Source organism: Jaculus jaculus, chromosome 5, assembly GCF_020740685.1.
Source record: "Jaculus jaculus isolate mJacJac1 chromosome 5, mJacJac1.mat.Y.cur, whole genome shotgun sequence".
Taxonomy (NCBI): domain Eukaryota; kingdom Metazoa; phylum Chordata; class Mammalia; order Rodentia; family Dipodidae; genus Jaculus; species Jaculus jaculus.
The window spans coordinates 164,059,980-164,079,351 of NC_059106.1; the positions used below are offsets into that span (position 1 = coordinate 164,059,980).

Here is a 19,372-nt window from a genome sequence, read left to right on the forward strand (position 1 = left end):
ATAGGATATGATTATACCGAGTAAATCTCATTGTCTTGGTTCCAATCTTAAAATGTGGACTCTTTGCTCTACTTACTACTTGAGTTTTCTTTCCTGAGTCTGTGAATCACCCCAAAACCTCCTCAGCCATTCAGAGACCCCCACATCACTGTGTCTTCCGTTATCCTTCAGCCACATGAAAACAGAGCTGGGGTGTAGCAGACAGCCTCAGGTTTGCTGAGGTGAACTTCCAGGCACAGTTATGGAGAAAGGGGTTTATTGGAGCTTACAGATCCAGGGGAAGTTCCATAATGGCAGGAGAAGCTGGTCCTGCTTTCACAGGTCCAAGCAGAGAGAAGCCACAAGCCAAAAACCACACAGTACACTTCAAGCTAGGAACTTTGTATATCTTTAGATTGGAAAGTCAAACTCACCAAGCACATCTCAGGGCTGGGCCCTAAGATCCACACAGTGGCACCATCTCCAGCCAGGTGGCTGCAGATGCAAGCTACAAATTAATAAAACACTGAATATATTGGGGCCACCTATTCAAACTACCACATGGGGCTTGCCCAGGCCTTTAAGGGCCCGACTCCTTAGGGAGCTAGGGAGATGGCCCAGCGGGCAAAAGCACTTGTTGTATGAGGACCTGAGACTGATCCCCAGCACCCATGTAAAAAGCCAGGTGAGGCTGTGCACACCTGTAATACCGGCGCAGAGGGGGACTGGAAAGAAGGATCACTGGAGATTTCTGGCTGACAAGTGGGGAGCTCCAGGTTCAGTGATAGAGTCTGTCTCAGGAAAATAAAGCAGAAGAGTAATGGAGGACACTTGACATCCTCCTCTGTCCCATACGTGAAGGCTACTGGACCAGAATATACTTGTTCACAAAGCACACATAGCATGCACGAAAGAGAGAGAGAGAGAGAGAGAGAGAGAGAGAGAGAGAGAGAGAGAGAGAGAGAGAGAGAGAAACTATCTACTCTACAATCTCAATGACCTCAATTTTATCTATCATGATTAGAATCTATCAGTATAAAAATGGACACATGCTACATATTATTTCATGCCTCTTGTTTGCCTTCGATGGTTTGGAGATTATCCGCAAAGGTCTTAGGATGACATCAGGAAGATTTTGCTCAGAAAACACAGGGTTTCTCCCTTGGGCTCCCTTGGAAATCAACCCCCTTTCAGTGGTGGGTGTGCATTAGTTTTCTCCTTCAGTGGGATAGCACAGCATTTATTGAAGTCTACATTTTTTTTTTGTTTCTCATTTGGAATATGTGTGATTGTTTTTTGTCATGACCAGCGCATAGGCTTTGAAGGAATAAAATGATTTAAGCTAGTCATGGCTCTGATCATGCTGTCAACCATTCTGAGTTTCCTTTTCTCTCTCTCTCTTTGTCCATTCCCTCTTCTTACCTTTTTCCTCCCCCAACCCCTCCTTCCTGGCATCCCTTTCCCGCTCCTCCCTCCCTTTTCTCCTTTGCATAATTCCTGGTGCTCACACTCCAGTTTGAACGGCACTTCTCCTGGTGCACACCATTGCAAAGCAGATGTTCAGTAGCTCTCCCTCCCCCGCCATCTGCTCCAGTGAGAACATCGCCGAAGCCCAGTCTTCCTGCCCGAGCTCAGCCCACAGCCCTCTGCATTGCCTGCCACGGCTTCGGATCAACCCTAAATTTAGACTTGGGGGGGCATCTTTCATGAAACCTACAACTACCTCTCCATGCCCTCCTTGGTCCTGGACTCCCATCTAAATCTGTTGGGGGTTGGGAGGGATGATGGAGACAGTTTTTCAGGCTTGTCCAGTGACGGTGAAATCTAGAAGGGAGGGTTTTCTGCAGAGATTTCCCAGCTCCTGAGTGCTGCAGAAAGGATTAGGAAATGATGGCAGAGAGGGGAATTTGGTGCACGGGTCATCTGCCCTAAGAGAGCTGTCTCATTAGTGTGGTGAGGTAGAGGCATGACTGGGCATGAGAGGCCATGTGACTGAGCATAAAATAGGACTTCAAGTATTCAAATGGTGAAAAGAATTAAGAAGGACAGATCAGGGGCTGGAGAGATGGCTTAGCAGTTAAGCGCTTGCCTGTGAAGCCTGAGGACCCCAGTTCGAGGCTTTATTCCCCAGGACCCACTTTAGCCAGATGCACAAGGGGGCACACGTGTCTGGAGTTCGTTTGCAGTGGCTGGAGGCCCTGGTGCGCCCATTCTCTCTCTCTCCCTCTCTCTCTCTGCCTCTTTCTCTCTCTGTCTGTCGCTCTCAAATAAATAAAATAAAAATAAATTTTAAAAAAAGAAGGACAGATCATTCACACACATACAAAATATATGAAAGGCTGTGAGTGTTAAGAGAAACAAAGAATTGAAAAAAAGAATTAAGAATTAAAAAAGTAATTTTTTTGGTGGGCAATCACACAAAGCAGAGAATACTTGTTGATATGTCAATGTTCCTTTCGATTCTGTAATTCTTTGCTAAGTCATTTAAATGGTGGGGGAGGGGCTGCATAGCCCTTACTTGCATATATCAAGTTTCTTGGGAAGAGTGAGGTCAGCATGGTGACCCAAACACAGCTTCTCCTTCCCCCGCCCCCACCCCAACCAGCAAGTGACTTTAGACCCATTCCCCTGTGACAGAGACTCTCTGGCCTTCAGTTTCCATCTGAACACCATGGACTTGGTCACACCAAGTGCCTTGCTCACTGATCTGCCCTGCTGTTGGGGGATTAAAGCGAGATAGAGACGGGGGTAATATTCTAGAAGCACACATTCTGTTGCCGATAGGAGAGGCACCCCGGGTGGTTTAGGAGCACCGTCCCTGCATACTTTCTGTGGACTGTTGCTTTCATGTTAGACCTGCACATGCATGAAGGGGCATGTCAGTAGGATCATATCACATCAGGGAGAAGCCTAAGGAGGCCTGGGCCTGCAGCCCTGAGAGCATCTGATGTCCAGGCTGCCTCACATTTTATACACTCAAATGTTTCTTTGAGAAGATGGCTCCCAGTGCTAGGAGAATGCTTACTTAGTAAAGCGTTTGCAAGAGTTTGGATTCCCAGCAGCCACATAACAGTCTGAGCACAGCGGCATGTGATCATAATCCCAGTGCTGGGGGGGCAGCGGCAGGAGGGTCTCTGGGGTCTTGCTAGCTAGCTCGTCTTGCAGAATCAGTGAGCTCCAGGTTCAGTGAGAGACTTTACCTCAAAAAAAAAGCGGAGGAGCCGGGTGTGGTGGCGCACACCTTTAATCCCAGCACTTGGAAGGCAGAGGTAGGAGGATCGCTGTGAGTTCGAGGCCACCCTGAGACTACAGAGTGAATTCCAGGCCTGCCTAGGCCAATGTGAGACCCTGCTTTGAAAAACCAAAATAAATAAATAAATAAAAATAAGGTGGAGGGCACTTGAGAAAGACACCTGACATAACCACTTGGCCTCTTAACACACATGTGTTTGTATTCATGCATGTGAACCCACACATACATGTACAACACACACACACACACACACACACACACACACACAGATAGAGAGAGAGATGGTTCCACTCCTATCTTCATGATGTTTTCCATGTCTGAAGTTCTATTTGGGGAAAATGGACTGTTAGGTTAGGCTAACCTCAGTGGGGAAGTCACTTGTACACCCCAAAGAGGGGAAAGAAAGAGAAAACCATCAGGGTAGCAGATTGTATCTTGCTCCTTCATCAACCCGAAGCTTTTATTTGAAGGCTCTCCACCATCATCCCCTGCTTCTCTGTGGAAATGAAATTTTTGCCAGGTTGAAGTTTTTGCAAGATCCTAAGCATGACTTCCAGTCATTGGTATGCTCATATGGAAGCCAATTCTAAAAGCTGTGGGGAGACATGTATCCCCAATGACAGTCATGTATACTGGAAGCAGCGAGAACTATAAGCGCAAACAAGGGCAAAATGAATGGAACCCCCAGGCGAGCCAGGTGAGGGTTCCAGGGACAGGCTGATATCCGGGACTGCCTGCCTCTGACCTCTCACTCCTGGGCCCAGCTCCACCCTTGGTTCTCCTCCATCTCAAGGCTCCTTGGTTCCCCACTCTCATACCAGAATCACTTTTCTACTTAGGTCTGCCCTGCCAACTGTAGAGAGCACAGGGAGAGGGGAGGAGAGGGCACAAGAGAAGGAGGAAGGAAAAGAGGAAGGATGGGAGGGAACACCAGGGCTAGAACTGAAGTTTTCTTGGTATAGGCTTCTGATGCCAACGTCTTAAACCCAAGTCCATCGACTTGACAGTGAACCCTGTGAGGGACACATCCTCCATGCACCCCCTCTTTGGAGGGGGCTCTTGTGTTAGTGCCCGGATCATCTTTATTTTCCCTGTCTGCTTCAGTCTAAGAGAATTTGGCTTCAAGGTGCACATTCCTGCTGCTCAAAAGCAGGGAAGTTCAACTCAATGCTTGGTTTTACAATTAGGGGAAACTTGTGTTTTATTTACAGAGCAGGAAGCAACAGAACCACGAGCCCAGATTCTGGAACTGATTGCTTTCATAACATTCTTCTCTTTGGAAGCAAGTCTAAAATAACAAATATCTTTTGTTTGAGGGTAAAAGGACATTTTGCCAAAGACACATGGCCGAGTTTGCCCCACACTGTGATTCTTATGTACTTGAAGTCCTAGAATTTTGGGCTTAGTGCTGCCAGCTGACGCCTGCTGCCTGGTGGCAACATAGGGTCACAGTCCCTTGGGCAAACCCATCCTAAAGAGGAAAGCTTTTAGTCATACTGTACTTAAGCACTTGACCTGGGAATCAAATTTTCATAAGGGTGGACAGCTGGCATCCGGGCCTCGCCAGTGACTCACTCCATAACCTTGCATTTCAAAGAATCGTCAAGTTAGGGAAACCAGGCCATCCTTGAAAAGGAAAATGTGGCTTCTGAACTTTTGGATAAGGATATAGATTAAAAAAAATAATAAAACTAGTACTTGCAGACAATTTTTGGCTTTAGAAGGTCGCTGAGCTCTAAAATTAGTAAGTCCTCAGGAAGGAAAAATATAGGTTGGCTAGGGTACCTGAGTCCCATTTTCTTTCTTTTTTTTTTCTTTTTACATAAAATAATATTACCTTGTATTCACCTAACTAGGTTGCTGGTCTTTGCAATAGAAGATGCCATTCTTGGAAACATATTAATGCTGTCAAACATCTAACAATGCCACTGGCCAGTTGGATTTAACTTTATATAGCTCTATAAACATCCATTAGGCACCCCCCCCCCATGATACCTTCCTAATTTAAATTTCCTTTCCAATTTTGATCCTGCTAAGTGGATGCTCAAATAACATGCTCCTAGAGACGTTGCCCTTATTTGGGACACATTGATGGAAACAGGTCTCTCCATAGAATCTGCAGAGCGTGGACTTGTTCTAACGCAGGCACTGAAACTACGTCTTATGTGGGTCAGCTTTTAACTGGGTGATGCCACTAATGAACTCCGGATGTTTAATAGATTGGCACCTGTTGCTGTTAACTGCAGGCTGCAGTTTTCCTCCCTGAGGGAGTTGGAAATACTTTATGTGGCTCACGAACATTTCAGAGGGGATTTTCAGGGATAACAGATAAAGGTCCTTCCAATGACAGGCATGGCCTTTTGTGGACTCTCTTTTACAGGCCCATCACCTTGGCCTTTTAAGGTGACAGACCTTAATGAATGTGTCCCCTACTATGGCCCCCGACCAGCTGCCTCTACAGTGTTACCATAACTCTGGGAAAGGCCTTGTGTATTTTTTTTTTTTCACTGTTCAGAATTTGGCCAAACTCTTGATTCAAACAAAAATGTGTAATCAGAAAATGTTATTCGCTGAAGCATGTTATGTCATCTAGGACATGGTAGATAACGGAGGAAGTCTGGATGTAAAGTGCCTCGATAGGTGCGTTTGAACACTTGTTCCCCAGCCGTTGGTGCTGTTCCGGGACCGTTAGGAGATGAACATTGCCGGAGGAAGTGTGTAACTAGGGTCAGGTCTTGGGGACCAATAGTCCAGCTTCTTGTGCTGCTCCTCTCTCTCTTTCTCTCTCTCTCTCTCTCTCTCTCTCTCTCTCTCTCTCTCTCTCTCTCCTTCCCTGCTGATGTGGCTGTGTGAGGCCAGCTTCCTGCCCCGGCCAGGCCTTCCCTACCACGATGGACTCTACCTGTGGAGCTACTAGCTGAAATCAACTCTGTCCCCTAAGCTGCTTACGCTGGTTGGGGATTGAGATGGTAACAGACCCAGTGACCGACAAGGGTTTGCTGTTTGCGCCTGCCCACGAAACCTCAGCATCAGCAGGCGGCACGAACTCCCCGCCCGAGCCTCTGCATGCCGGCCTCTTCCCTCTTCCCGTTCCGACTCTGGACAAGAGAAGGTTTCTGCAGGCTGGGCTGTTGTGAAAGCTGGGCTTCGGGGGCCTCTGGGCCTGAGCAAGCTACTTCCCTGGAAGGCTATGCTCCTCGGCAGACCTCTTACCTTCCTCCTGTGGAAAGCTGTGTCCTGGCCCCTCCTTCTCTCAAGTGCACAGGAATAAAATGCACATGTGATGGACTACTAATGTCTCGGCTCCTGTTGCCTTCCCACTTGCGTCTCACCTTCCTCTTCTGCACTGACATAGGTGTGTCTGAGGCCCTGTGTGGTGTACACAGCACTTTTTTTCTCCCCCTGGTAGATGCTGATGAGTAACCCTCTTACACTGAGCAGAAGAGTCCAGAAAGCTCTTTTTTATCTTTCTACATTAAGCATCTAGCAAAGGGCTTAGGATATATCGTATTCACTCAGGTAAGTCTGTGAAATTGAAATGTAACTGGTTAACATGATTTAGAAAGAGCATTTCAGCGAGATTGGTGAGTCATCTGAACGGCTGGCTGTGGGACACTTGGATGTAAGAACTGTTGTAATTTACAGATGGGAGAGCAAGGTGTTCAGATAGTCTCATTCATTGTCAAGGTGACAGAAAAATCGACAGTGGCCTGCATGGGGCTCACATAAACAAGGACAGTGAGGCTGAGTCAGACATCACTGCGTCTACTTGTGCTAACTGGATCGTGGTAGAGTATTTTCCGAGGAGACCCAGGCTTCCTTAGCATAGAATCAGGGTTCAGGGATGCTGTGCATATGTTTTGGGGTAGCACTTCAGGGCTTGCTCCTTCAATGAAACTCTGGAGACTATCTAGGCACAATGCATGATCTTGATATTCAGATGGAAATGTTGGGCGGAGGCAGAGATGGTTCAGACAGTAAAGTGCATTCGGACTTCCAGCACCCGTGGTTCTGGGGCAAGTTGGGCAGCTAGACTAGCTAAACAGGTAAAGCCTCGGGTTCAAGCCAGCGAGCCTGTCTCAGTAAATATAGAGAGGTTCGCAAGCGACACACAACTTCAACCTCTGGTCTCCACACGCACACCTATGAGCATTTCCACACACGTGCATGTGTATGCCCACACACACACCTGCAAGCATGCAGACGTGCGTGCATACACGTCACACATACATGCTGCATACAAGATGAAAATGCCTTGCATTTGCACATTTACCATTCAGTGGCTTGGTCAAAGACCCTCATTGGTAGAGGGCACAGGATGCTCCCTGTCGAAAGTTTCCTTTTGGAAAGAGCCCTCTGGACGCAAGTGAGGCTGTTTAGGAGTAACAGGGCCCCTAATATAAACTAGAAGTGGCTGAAAATGAGGAATGTCCTTGAGCCTGTTGGGGGGAAAAATGCCCTCAAGGGTGTAAGGCAGAATCTGACTGTTTCCAATCTCTTTTTTTCTTTAAAGGTGTCCTTACAACCTCCACCTTGCTAGAGGCCAGAGATGCAAGGGGGATCCCAGGTTTTCCTCATCTCTTTCTTTCCCAGGAGAAGCAAAAGCAGTACTCTCAGGATAATTCCATTCCCCAGCAATGTAAATGGGTTTATTCCCTTTCCTGGAAGCCCAGCAGCACCTACATCCCCGACAAGGTGACTGAACAGATTAGCTCAGCTCCCTCCAGTAAATTCCCATAGAAGACCCCCCCTCAGGGTCTCCAAGTGGGCCTTCCCACTTCCAGAAACTCCCTCCTGCCTAAGCTCTACAATAAAAGCTTCCTAAACCTCACCCTCCATGGTCTATCGATTTCAATTGTTGAAATTCACCCAACAAGAACCCAGACGACGCTGACTCGGTGGGAGTTTTGCGTGGCCACGAACACCCTGAACCTAGCTCCTGAGGCACAGCCCAGACAACGGCTGAGAAAGGCTCCATTGCGCTCAAAGACACTGCAAGTTCCCATATCAACAGCGCAGGGCAAGGCCAAGAAACCGTGAAGAGCCCCATGGCCCAGAGGTACCCCAAGCCAGGTGAGAGGTCTCACTGACCAGAGGTCTCCATTTCCCATGATGTCTCCCCTACACTGACACTCCTGGCCTGGGCTTCAGCTCAGATTTCTAATTCAGGAAGGCGCGTGCTTTCTGCCTCACCCTGCCTCACCTACGCCGTAAGCCCTCAATTTCTGCTTCCAGGCAATAAAATAATTCTCATCTCCAGAGCAAATCTCGCCGTGCTTTTTCAAAGAAAAGCCATAATTGGGTAGCTTTGCTGAAACCACTGGAAAATTAAAGAGAGTGGGCTCAAAGGAGCCCATGAGAAATTAATTTTCATTATCTGCCGACAGCTAGGATTTAGGGGACTTGTAAGGGGCCGCCTTGCACTCAATTGCTGATGGTCTGTGTGATAGGAACGGCTTCGTTGCCGTCCCCCCGGGGCTTCCTCAGACTTGCTGGGGGAGTGCCACGCCGCACAGGCAGCGGCTCCCGGGGGGCAGCGGGCAGGGCCTCGACCTACCTCTGAGCCTTTTCAGCCTCTGCTCCCGCCGCCTCCTGCGCACCACCATGAGCAGCGCGAACAGCAGCAGCGCCCCCAGCAGGATGCAGGAGATGGTCACCAGCATCTTGAGCCCCTCGTTGGTGGTCAGCCCTTCTTCGCTTTGGACAACTGACTTAATGAGTGGGGGGATCGTACCTGAAAGTAGGGCCACGGTGTTAGATGGGGATTGATGGAGACGGCATGGTGGCGTTTTTTTTTAGGGATGACGGGTTACAAAAAACAAACAAACAAACAAACAAAAAAAAAAAAAAACAAGAAAAGCCGCGCGGTGTGACCCAAGGGTGTTGAGGTGATGAGAAATGAGACAACACTCTTCCCTAGGTCTTCCCTGACTCTTCTCTCCCGGCCCAAACTTCCAACTCACTCTGCAGCCTTTCTTTGTGAGGGACTTCAGTGTGCATGGTCCTCTAGGGCGCAGACAGCCAACGGCACAGAGCCAGGCTCGAGGCTTACAAAAGCCGCGTGAATTCATCTGAAATTGAGTGTATGTTCAGCTGGTCCCCCACAGCACCATTACTGGAAGGTACTGGAAAGAAGGAACAGTAGGTTTGGGGAGTGGACAGAAAGAAGGCCCACTGAGGGAGAATGTACCAGGCATGCTGGCTGAAAATTAAAAAAAAAAAAAAAAAAAGAAAAGCTTAAGCCTCTTTTTATTGGATTATTCACTCACTTTCTATTAAACATCTATTTTAGGGAGTAAGAGTTATAGACAGCTTTCCAAAGGGGCGTCCATGTAGGCCTCCCAAACAGTGACTTATTGTCCAGGATTGCCACACTGTTCTATAAAATTCAGATTATTTACAGTTGTACGAAAATGCAGAAGTGAAATGAATTCTGAGCTATTTTAAGATGCTTTCTACCCAGAGGCTGAACACAAAGGTACAGAGATCTAAACAGACATCTGTGCTTGATGGGGCACAAGTCTTGCCATCTTTCATTATGTAAGATGATCCAGCCCGTGGTCTTTTCCATGTAAAACAAGGGCCAAAAAGTTGATGCTTTGGAAACAAAAAAGTAAAAATAATGTAATTTTCCCCAGAGCACGAACGGTCTTTCTCCTGCCTTCAGTAAGTGGAGCAGTGATAATGTAAGCTTCCGCTCTCCCCCACTGCTGCTGGAGCCAAGAAGTGTGCCCCCAGCCCCTCAGAGTTTCTGGCTGGAAAGTGAAGCCTACGAAAGAATACTCAGGACCCAGGAGAGAGGCTCAGAAGAAGTGCCTGTGAGGCTAGATCTGCGAGCCGGGTCACAACACGAGCAAGAAGACACGTCCTGTGCAGGGAATGAACCAAGAGCAAGTCAGACATAGAGTGGGAAGTGCTGCCAAACTGAATGGTGTGAATGCAGGGTTCATTTTTGCTTCAATGTTTGTTTGTTTTCCCCAAAATGAAAAAAAAAAAAAAACTTCCTCAAGCAGATGTGACAAGAGCAATATTAGAGCTATCTATCCACAAAATTAATTCAAAGAGATCTTTCATCTTTTCCAAGCCAATATAAAAATTGCACTTTTATTTCTCAGCTTCAAAATTATTTCAGAAAACGGATGTGGCTCACAGTCCGTTTTTTATAATCTGTGATCCTCCATGGAGCGAGAACAGTATAGATGTTCTTTTTTTTTTTTTTCTCAGAAGACACGCTTTGAAAGTCGGAAGAATGTGTGTGACCTGGCAGTCACACTGTCGAATGCTCTGTGTGAGCAGCTTGTGATGACAGGGCTGACAGTGAGCGTCACCCATGTGCAGAGCACAGAGCCGCCCTGGGCCACAATGCGAAGGTTGCAGATCAGCCATCCAAAGTGACAAGTGCATCAACTATCCCACTGGGTACACGCCAGTGGGGGAACATGGGTGAAGCCTTAGATGGTGAACAGTTGGTAAGTGCCACAGTCCTTGTTTTTTTTATTTTATATAAGAACAGAGGTCATAGATGGTACTTCGTCTGAGTGTGACACCTTGGGACAAAGAATCTTCTGAATGAAGTCACTCATCACGGAAGATGGAAAATCCTGAGGGACGCAATCTAGGAGAAGCGGAGGGGGAAGGCTGCTGCCAAGGGCAGCAGGAGCTGTCTCAGAGCTCCGTGATGTGGCCGAGCACGGAGTCTGGAGCCCCAGGTGCCAGAGGGGCTAAACTGCCCAGGAACTCCCTGAGCCCAGACTGTGCCGGAGGCGCAAGGGGAGCTGAGTTTTGTTTTCGGAAGCAATGGTCCTGGACATAAGACACAGGGATGACCTCTGGCATGTTAGAGGGAGGGGCGCATCTCAGGCACAACTGAGCCCGAGTCCTCTGAGCCACGGGGAATGGGCAGACAGCAAGAGGAGAGCTGTCCTGCAGCTGTCAACGCTGCTGCCCGGCTGACCTGGAGGCGAGAACACTGACTTCTCTCACGGCCACTTGTTCCATAAGGATCACTGTGAGGCTGCCGAGATCAGTAGTGATGTGCCACGGCCAGGGCATCTGCCTAGGTCCCCTTAATGCACAGTGATGGGCCACCTCAACCTCACTGGACTGGGTGTTTGTTTGCTCAGATGTCAAGTGAGTGGGTTCCGATGCTAGAAAGAAGGCTAAGAACTGAAAGGATTTGGTTTTGCTCAACAAAATGTCAAGAGACCCCCTCCTCACCTAGGTTTCAGAATGCACGCGTAGGTTGCACATGTGTGTGCATGTGGGTGTGCGTGCACACAGGGGGTAATGCTATCCAATCCAATACTCTCCTCCTGTCCGTGCCCCTGATTCTGCTCAGACTAGCATCCTACCCCCCACCCCTTCACCGTGGAAAGCTGTTTTGCACATGCAGTTTGATGAGAGCCAAAAGAAAGTTGTTGTGTGGGTTGGGATGAGCGGGGAAGGGTGGGAGACAACAAAGGCCCCGTTAGCTCACAGTCATCCACAAAGGAACAGAACCACGAGGAAAAACATCCTTCAGGCCCAGGAGAGGTCACTCTGGCACTGGGACTCCCCAGGGAGCTCCTCTCGGCCCTCCTTGCGTTTCTTTTCTTTCTAGACGCACAGTGAAGGTCACCCCCGGGCGCTACGGACAAGGAAGCCCACAGCCCGATGGGCTTTGTCGAGCCCAGGGTGACTCTCTCCGATGGGAACAGGGACTGCGTACCGCGCGCACGTCCCCTGAGCCACGCCGCGAAGGCCGTCAAGCCGGGTACTTACTGCCGTCGTAGTTGAGCGTGGCGAAGTTGGCTAGCTTCTCCGCGCAGCCGGCGCTGTTGCACACCCGCATCTGCAGCTCGTACCACGTGGCCTCCTGCAGGTCGTACAGGATGTAGGACTTGGAGAGCGACGTGCGCTGAGCTGTGGTCCAGACCGTGGTCCCAAAGGGCCTGTACTCGAGCGTGAAGGAGGTGATGGGGCAGCCGCCATCATTCCAGCCGATGAGGTTCAGCCGCACGCGGGTGGTGTTGATGCTGGCGAACAGCTCCTGCTCCTTCGAGAACTGGGGCTCTGTGTTGGCGGGGGGGATGCACACGGCGTCAGCTTGTGGGTGAACCTCCCCCCCACACCCCGGTGTTCAGATGCTTTCTCATCCAGGCTAAGAGCTGGGATCATGGCCTGACCACCTGCCACTCATGACGTGTCCAGCACGGATGGAACCCTTATGGACCAACCAGGTGTCCTTAGACCTGATGACTTATGTGTGAGTGTGAGCATCGAGTGGGGAGAGGCCACTGTGGTGTGTTGCAGAGATCTCTCAAGAACAGTTCTGTTTTCACATGTGGGGGTCCTTCAGTGGTGTAACCCCTTTCCATTCTCATGTGCTGGACCTGACAGAGGGCAAACAGCTGGGTTTGGGAAGGATGTATGCAGGGGTACCCCCCACTATCCAAACACTTGGTATCAAGGCTCCCCAACTTCATGGATGTAATTCTAAATAAACCATCTCTTGATCACCTGAATCCTACCTCATTATTTAACACTCAGGCTCCAGGTCCAGATATCTTCTTTCTCCTGCCATCTGAGCCCATTTCCCTGGTGCAGGACTCCTAAATACCTTCTTCTCTGCCACGCTCATGGAGAATGTCCCTGATATTTGGCATTACTGGCTGTACATTTCACAACTGGGTGTCAATTCCCCCCCCCTACCCCTGCCAAGGTTCCTCTCCTTAACAGTCTACTTTTGCTTTAGATATAAAAGAAAAGAAAAGAAACCAAATTCACAATGAAGTGTAAACAAGTGATCTCAGTCCCTTCCTGCTTGAAAAGCGGGGACCTTGAGGCCATGTGAAAGTTACAGATCAACCAGGGCCTAGAGGTGACTAAGGGAGATGGTGACCCAAGGACAGTGAGGAGGACAAGTGTCCAGTTTTGTGGCTGCCCAGCCTTAGTATTCATGTTGGTGCTATCGCTCTTGATTTCCAAGAGACCCTCTTCCATGAACAGCAAGTGAAATAATGAGAGAGAACTACAATATTCTGGAAGGATCAGCCCTATAATGCTGTCACGCTACCAGGACCATTTCAGGAGTAACAAAGTTCAAATACATAGGCAAACATGTTGTGTATATATACACACACACACAGACCCCCCCCCCCCACCCTCCTTGTGTTCTGGGAAACAGGAAATCTAGAGTTGGCAGTAGACACAGGCACACTTACCTTTTCCTAACGTTTTGGCTTCTATGATTTCACTTATGCGCCCTGGTCCCACTCCATTCTGAGCGGTGAGAGTGAACTTATACCACGTCCCACATTTGAGATTTTCCAGGCGGTAGGAACGCTCGCTGGGGCTGATGGGGAAGCTCCCCCACTGCTCGCTGTTGTCCTCCGAATACTGCAGGATGTACCCTTCAGAGAGCGAGAAACAGTCACTTGAGCACCCCGTGCCCACTGCCTGACCCCCGACCCAGGAGCTGACTGGGCGGTTCTGGCATGTGAGCTCTCTGAACCTGAACATCTTTGGACATTCTAACCCTTCTCAATCCTAGGAAACTTACCTTTGCCTGGGAAAAGGGATGTGGTGGACCAATCAGGGAGACACTTAGGTCTCACCAGACATTGCTATATCGTTGCCCAATGTGGTGAAAATAAAACCACCTTCCTGCTCATCCCCGTCTGAAGCCAGGCCAGACAGCAGGAGATGAACATCTGTCTTTGGGAGCATGAGTCTGAATCCTCGGGCAAAGGCTACAAGAGCTAATTTTGAGAGAACCAAAACTCAGGAACGGGATAGGAGTGGGAAGAGGGGTCTCCACTGAGTTGATAATTACAGTCACAGGAACTGGCTCCAGGTCCGAAAGCCATCTAAGTTTCTCCACATGGCCTCTCTTCTTGCTCTATTGCCCACATCTTGGTGCTGTTATAAGCTTGTTTTTATCAGCTCACACAACCCTGAAAGAGTGTTATTTTTCAGCAGTACATGAGATCAGAGAGGCCGGGTGATGAGGAAGTTGCAGACACCAATGGCCTGAAGCCCCCACTCTTTGCTCGGGGCTCCTCAAAACACTCTTCCTCCTTACTTCCTCCTTCACTGTTCTTTACAGAAGTTTCTGGAGGCAGAGATGTCCTGTCTTCCCTGTCCCTTTGTCTCCTAAACATTCACAGCCCGACTAGAGCACGGTGTCCTGATCTCCATGGACTTGTTTCTTCTGTCTCTCACTGAGTATCTACATATATATTTTTTTTTGGGGGGGGTTGTTGGCTTTTTGAGATAGGGTCTCACTCTAGCCCAGGCTGACCTGGAATTCACTATGTAGTCTCAGGGTGGCCTCGAACTCATGGCGAGCCTCCTACCTCTGCCTCCCGAGTGCCGGGATTAATAAGGCGTGCACCACCACACCAGGCTGAATCTCCATTGTTGGCAATAGACAGAGCACTTCCTACGTCCCTCCCTCCATGAATGCCACTCACTGCTGCTTCCTCCTCCAGTGTCTTCCCAACACCTGTCTTCTTTCTGTCCCTTTTGGCCTCCTGCAACCCCTCCTTGCTGGGCCTCATGAAGCCTTCCCAGTCCTTAATGAACATGCCTTGGTACTCCGTCCTGCCCCCACATCCTGTTCTCTCCAGCTGCCTTGAATCCTGGGATTATGGTTCTTCCCCAAGTTCCTTCCATTAAAGATAGCTGGATTCCTAAATGGGGGGGCTATTGATTGCCCGTCGACATCCATCGATGTGAGCACTAAACACATGACGCCTTCTGATGGCAGCGGCTCTGACCACGACTGCATTTTAGGGAAGTCCTGCTTACAATGGTCTTGGAAACTCGACGTCAATCTCACTGACTCCGTCTCCAAGAGCTTCTATACTCACACCGAAAGCATTCCCTCGCAAACTCTCAGGCTGACAAATTTGAAACCTTTTCTATGAAGCCTGGGGCCTGGATCCCATGAGCAACTTTTTCGTGAGTATGTATGCATGTGTAGAGGATGTGTTCACATGGGTGTGAGCACGCATGCTGGTATGTGTGGAGGCCAGAGAGAGGTGGATGGCAGGCATCTTCCTCAGTGGCTCAGTGGCAACAGCCCTGCAAAGCACAGGGACTCACTTGAACCCAGGGCTTGCCGAAGTGCCCGGTCTGGCTAGCCAGCTCGCCCCTGGGATTCCTGTCTCCGCCTCCCGAGCACTGTGATTACAGGCAGGCCTCCGTGCCCACCCAGTGCTTACGTGGCCCTGGGGGTCCAAACTCCAGTCCTGTGCTTACGCAGCCAACTCTCCACTCACTGAGCCACGTCCCCAGCTGTCCCTTTTCTTCTTCTCTTAAGGATTTTCTGTGCTCAGCCTTGAGCCTTTGCTCGGACCATGTGAGGCAGGAACATGGTTGATTTGTCTCACCCGTCTCCAGCTTTGGGGACCTGGGATCCCCTTCTCTTCCTAGGTGTCCAGTGTCACATGGCCAGGAGGTTAAGTGTGTCATGACTGTGACCGCTGAGACTGGTGTTGTTTACTTGCAGCTGGGCCCTGGCGGCTGCGGGGGAGTGGCTTGCTTTGCCTGCTAATGAGTCCCTGTGCTATGCAGAGCTGTCCCACGCGCCTCCAACCCACAGACACAGCCTCACCCATAATCATCAGCTATTTTTAAAAAGCACCTTTCTTCTTGCCTACAAAAATCAAAGCAAACTTCTCCCTTCAGCCAGGGTCTCTTGGACAAAAAAAAAAAAAAAAATGAAGAGCCCCCAACTCGTGATTTCTGAGTCTTTCTGAGGTGTTTGACTACGGCCAATGTAGGGATGAGTGTGGTAGGGATGAGTGTGAAGACGGGAGGAGATGGGACCCTGTGCCTGAGGGGCCAGGAGCTGGCTCACCCCACTGTGCCCTGTCTCTCCAGTTTTTTAATTTTTATTTTTATTTTATTTGAGAGCGACAGACACAGAGAGAAAGACAGATAGAGGGAGAGAGAGAGAATGGGCGCGCCAGGGCCTCCAGCCTCTGCAAACGAACTCCAGATGCGTGCGCCCCCTTGTGCATCTGGCTAACGTGGGACCTGGGGAACCGAGCCTCGAACCGGGGTCCTTAGGCTTCACAGGCAAGCGCTTAACCGCTAAGCCATCTCTCCAGTTGTTTTTGCATTCTGTCTCTCCCTTGGCTTTTGGACCGGGAGCCCCATCATCTCTTCATTGCTCCACTCCCTTTGTAACACAGCTGTCACTTGTTCTTCCTCTGCACTGACTGCTCTTCCTCTGCTCGCTAGTGAATTGCTCGAATTAAGCCCCAACCTCATTTATACATAAATGAACGCGATATCTTGTTTCTTCACGCCTGCTTCCCTCAGACTCTGCTACCAACTGCAAAGACTCCGTGCACATACGTTGTTTTTCATCCACACTCTTAATGCTTATGACCTTTCAGGTCTGAATGGTGGCTGTGGTTACTTGAAGGAATAACAGAGACATACAAAGGAGTAACAGCGACATCAAATGTCATTTGATGCAGATGTGTCACAATTAGAAGGCTCGGTGGCTGGGAAGGGGACTTCATGGTACCAAAGTCAGTGACAAGTGAGAGAAGAAAGGAAAAATAGACCTCTTCCTGAAGTGGTTCAGCTAGTTCTCAAGGCTGAGCTAGAGAAACATCCTAAACAAGCAGAAATTCTGCTCATCTCCTCCTCTTCTCTTCTCTCCTCTCCTTATTCCTTTATCTTTCCATTCCCCTTGCATTTGTTAATGTTTCACTTAGACTAGATGCACCAGATTACTTTGTAAATAAACTCGTTGGATAAATGATCCAGAATTACAACAAATTCTGTGAAAACAGACATATGGTTTCTTGCATGGGTAATGGGAAAGTTCCTTTTATGATGTGTCTATGGTGGATAAACTATCACATCTTTTACTGGGTGGTGGACAGTGGCATTAAACACTGACTGTGGACAGCTTGTCTCATTACCTCGGATGGAGCTGCCCCCATTGTCTCCAGGAAGCCAGGACAGTGTGATCGAGGAAGACGTGGTTTTGGATACAGTAAGCCGGGGCTGATCTGGTGGAACTGGAAAGGAACAGTTTGTAGAAAACAAGAATTAGTTTTTCACGTCTTCAATCTTCTGTAATAGTCATTTACCAAATCATTTTTTAACAGCCATTTATTAAATACGTGTTTTAGGTTGACAAAACATGTGATTCACGTCTGTCAAAGTGTCTATTCCCTTGATATTCTGGGCTAAAGAGACAGAATCGAGTGAGATTACTATTTAAGGAAAGTTAACTACATTTGTACTTGGATTCATATCTAGTTTGTTTCTTCAATACTCCTTGAATTTCTGGGTTGTTAATTACTAATTGAAATCTTCATACTTACTAAGGATACACACAGTAATTACTCAGAATACCCTGAGAGTTGAGTGAGGAAAATAACTGACAGGGAAAGGGGAAAAAGCAGCTAGTGTAAAAATAATTGCAAAATATGTCCACTTCTTAGAGCCAGGTGTGATGGCACATGCCTTTAATCCTAGCAATCAGGAGGCATAGATACAAGGATGGCTTTGAGTTTCAGGACAGTCAGAGAATACATACATACAGATAGATAGATAGATAGATAGATAGATAGATAGATAGATAGTCGATTGATTGATCAACCTGGCCTAGAGTGAAACCCTACCTCAAAAAAAAAAAAAAAAAAGTCGACTTCATAAGCTCATCTTCCAAGATCTAACACATACACACACGCTGAAAACCAAAGGTACCACAGGGAGGCATGGCACATCTACCCGGCAAAGCTCAAAGGACACACATTGCTAGACAATGGCCTCAACGTAATACTGTACAGAAACATTAACTAAACTCAGAATCAATTTATCAAAAGTTTAGAGTGAGCTTTACCCCAAAGACCTGAAAAATTGGCCCATCTTTTTAGAATCATAATATAGCATTAGGTTCCAAAAATGCCCTAGAATTCCCCTGATTCAATTACCACAAAATTCAAGGTTGATTTTTCAATACTTTTAAAATATATGGTTCTTTTTTCCTGTCCCATCCCATCCTCCAGAGCATGGTATTGATGGTATTTTTATTTGCTGTAATCTTTTTTTTTCACTTTAAAAAAATATTTGAGAGCGACAGAGAAAGAGGCAGATAGATAGATAGATAGATAGATAGATAGATAAGATAGATAGATAGATAGATAGATAGATAGATAGATAGATAGATAGAGAGAGAGAGAATGGGCTCACTAGGGCCTCCAGCCACTGCAAATAAACTCCAGATGCGTGAGCCCCCTTGTGCATGTGGCTAACGTGGGTCCTGGGGAATACAGCCTCGAACCGGGGTACTTAGGCTTCACAGGCAAGTGCTTAACCACTAAGCCATCTCTTCACCCAATTTGCTGTAATCTATTAATATGACAATATCTATATCCAAAGAGGCATGCACTTTGATTTTTCTTCTAATAAAATGTCACTGCACTCCTAACTCTGAACCTAACCAATGGCTGCTTGGGCTTTGCACACATCTTAAATATGTTAGTCATTGGAGACGGTTGCATGGCTGGCAATAAACATGTAAATACCTTGCATTAAATATAATATACAAACAATGTAACATCAGGCTAAGTCATGTATATGCATACACATCTACAAATGTATTTGTAAGTACACACATATAACATGAAAAATTAATTAGCAGGCATAAGATCATAAACTTATTTTCACTTCTGCCTTCTAAATCACACATCCTTATGTAAACAGTGCAATTAGTGGAAGGACTTTTAGAAGTACTTTTTAAAAGACATTCGCATAAAGAAACAATAGATCAGGTATTTTATTTGCAAAAAAACGAAAGTTGCATCTTAGGGCTGGAGAGATGGCTCAGCAGTTTAGACACTTGCCTGTAAAGCCTAAAGTCCTGGGTTTAATTCCCCAGTAGCCACATAAAGCCAGATGCAAAGACTGGCCCATGCATGTGGAGTTTATTTGCAGAGACTAGAGGCTCTGATGCACCCATTCTTGCTCTCTCTCCTCTTCTTTCTGTTAGTCTCTCTCTGCTTGAAAATAAATATATTTTTTATTTGTTTTAAATATTTTTATTTGTTTATTTCTTTGAGAGAGAGAATGGGCATGCCAGGGCCTCCAGCCACTGCAAATGAACTCCAGATGCATGTGCTCCCTTGT

General features: G+C 47.8%; 1 protein-coding gene across 2 annotated transcripts in view; it reads right to left on the reverse strand.

The window, feature by feature from the left end:
- Dscam (DS cell adhesion molecule) overlaps window positions 1–19,372 on the reverse strand; it is a 679,085-nt gene that overhangs the window by 49,935 nt on the left and 609,778 nt on the right. For both annotated transcript variants that reach the window (XM_004654491.2, XM_045151367.1), the window contains exons 24-27: window positions 17,158–17,256; window positions 13,435–13,623; window positions 11,993–12,283; window positions 8,790–8,966 (exon numbers count right to left, since the gene is read on the reverse strand). In XM_004654491.2, coding sequence (XP_004654548.1) covers window positions 8,790–8,966; window positions 11,993–12,283; window positions 13,435–13,623; window positions 17,158–17,256 — 756 coding nt within the window. The remainder of the gene's footprint in view (window positions 1–8,789; window positions 8,967–11,992; window positions 12,284–13,434; window positions 13,624–17,157; window positions 17,257–19,372) is intronic.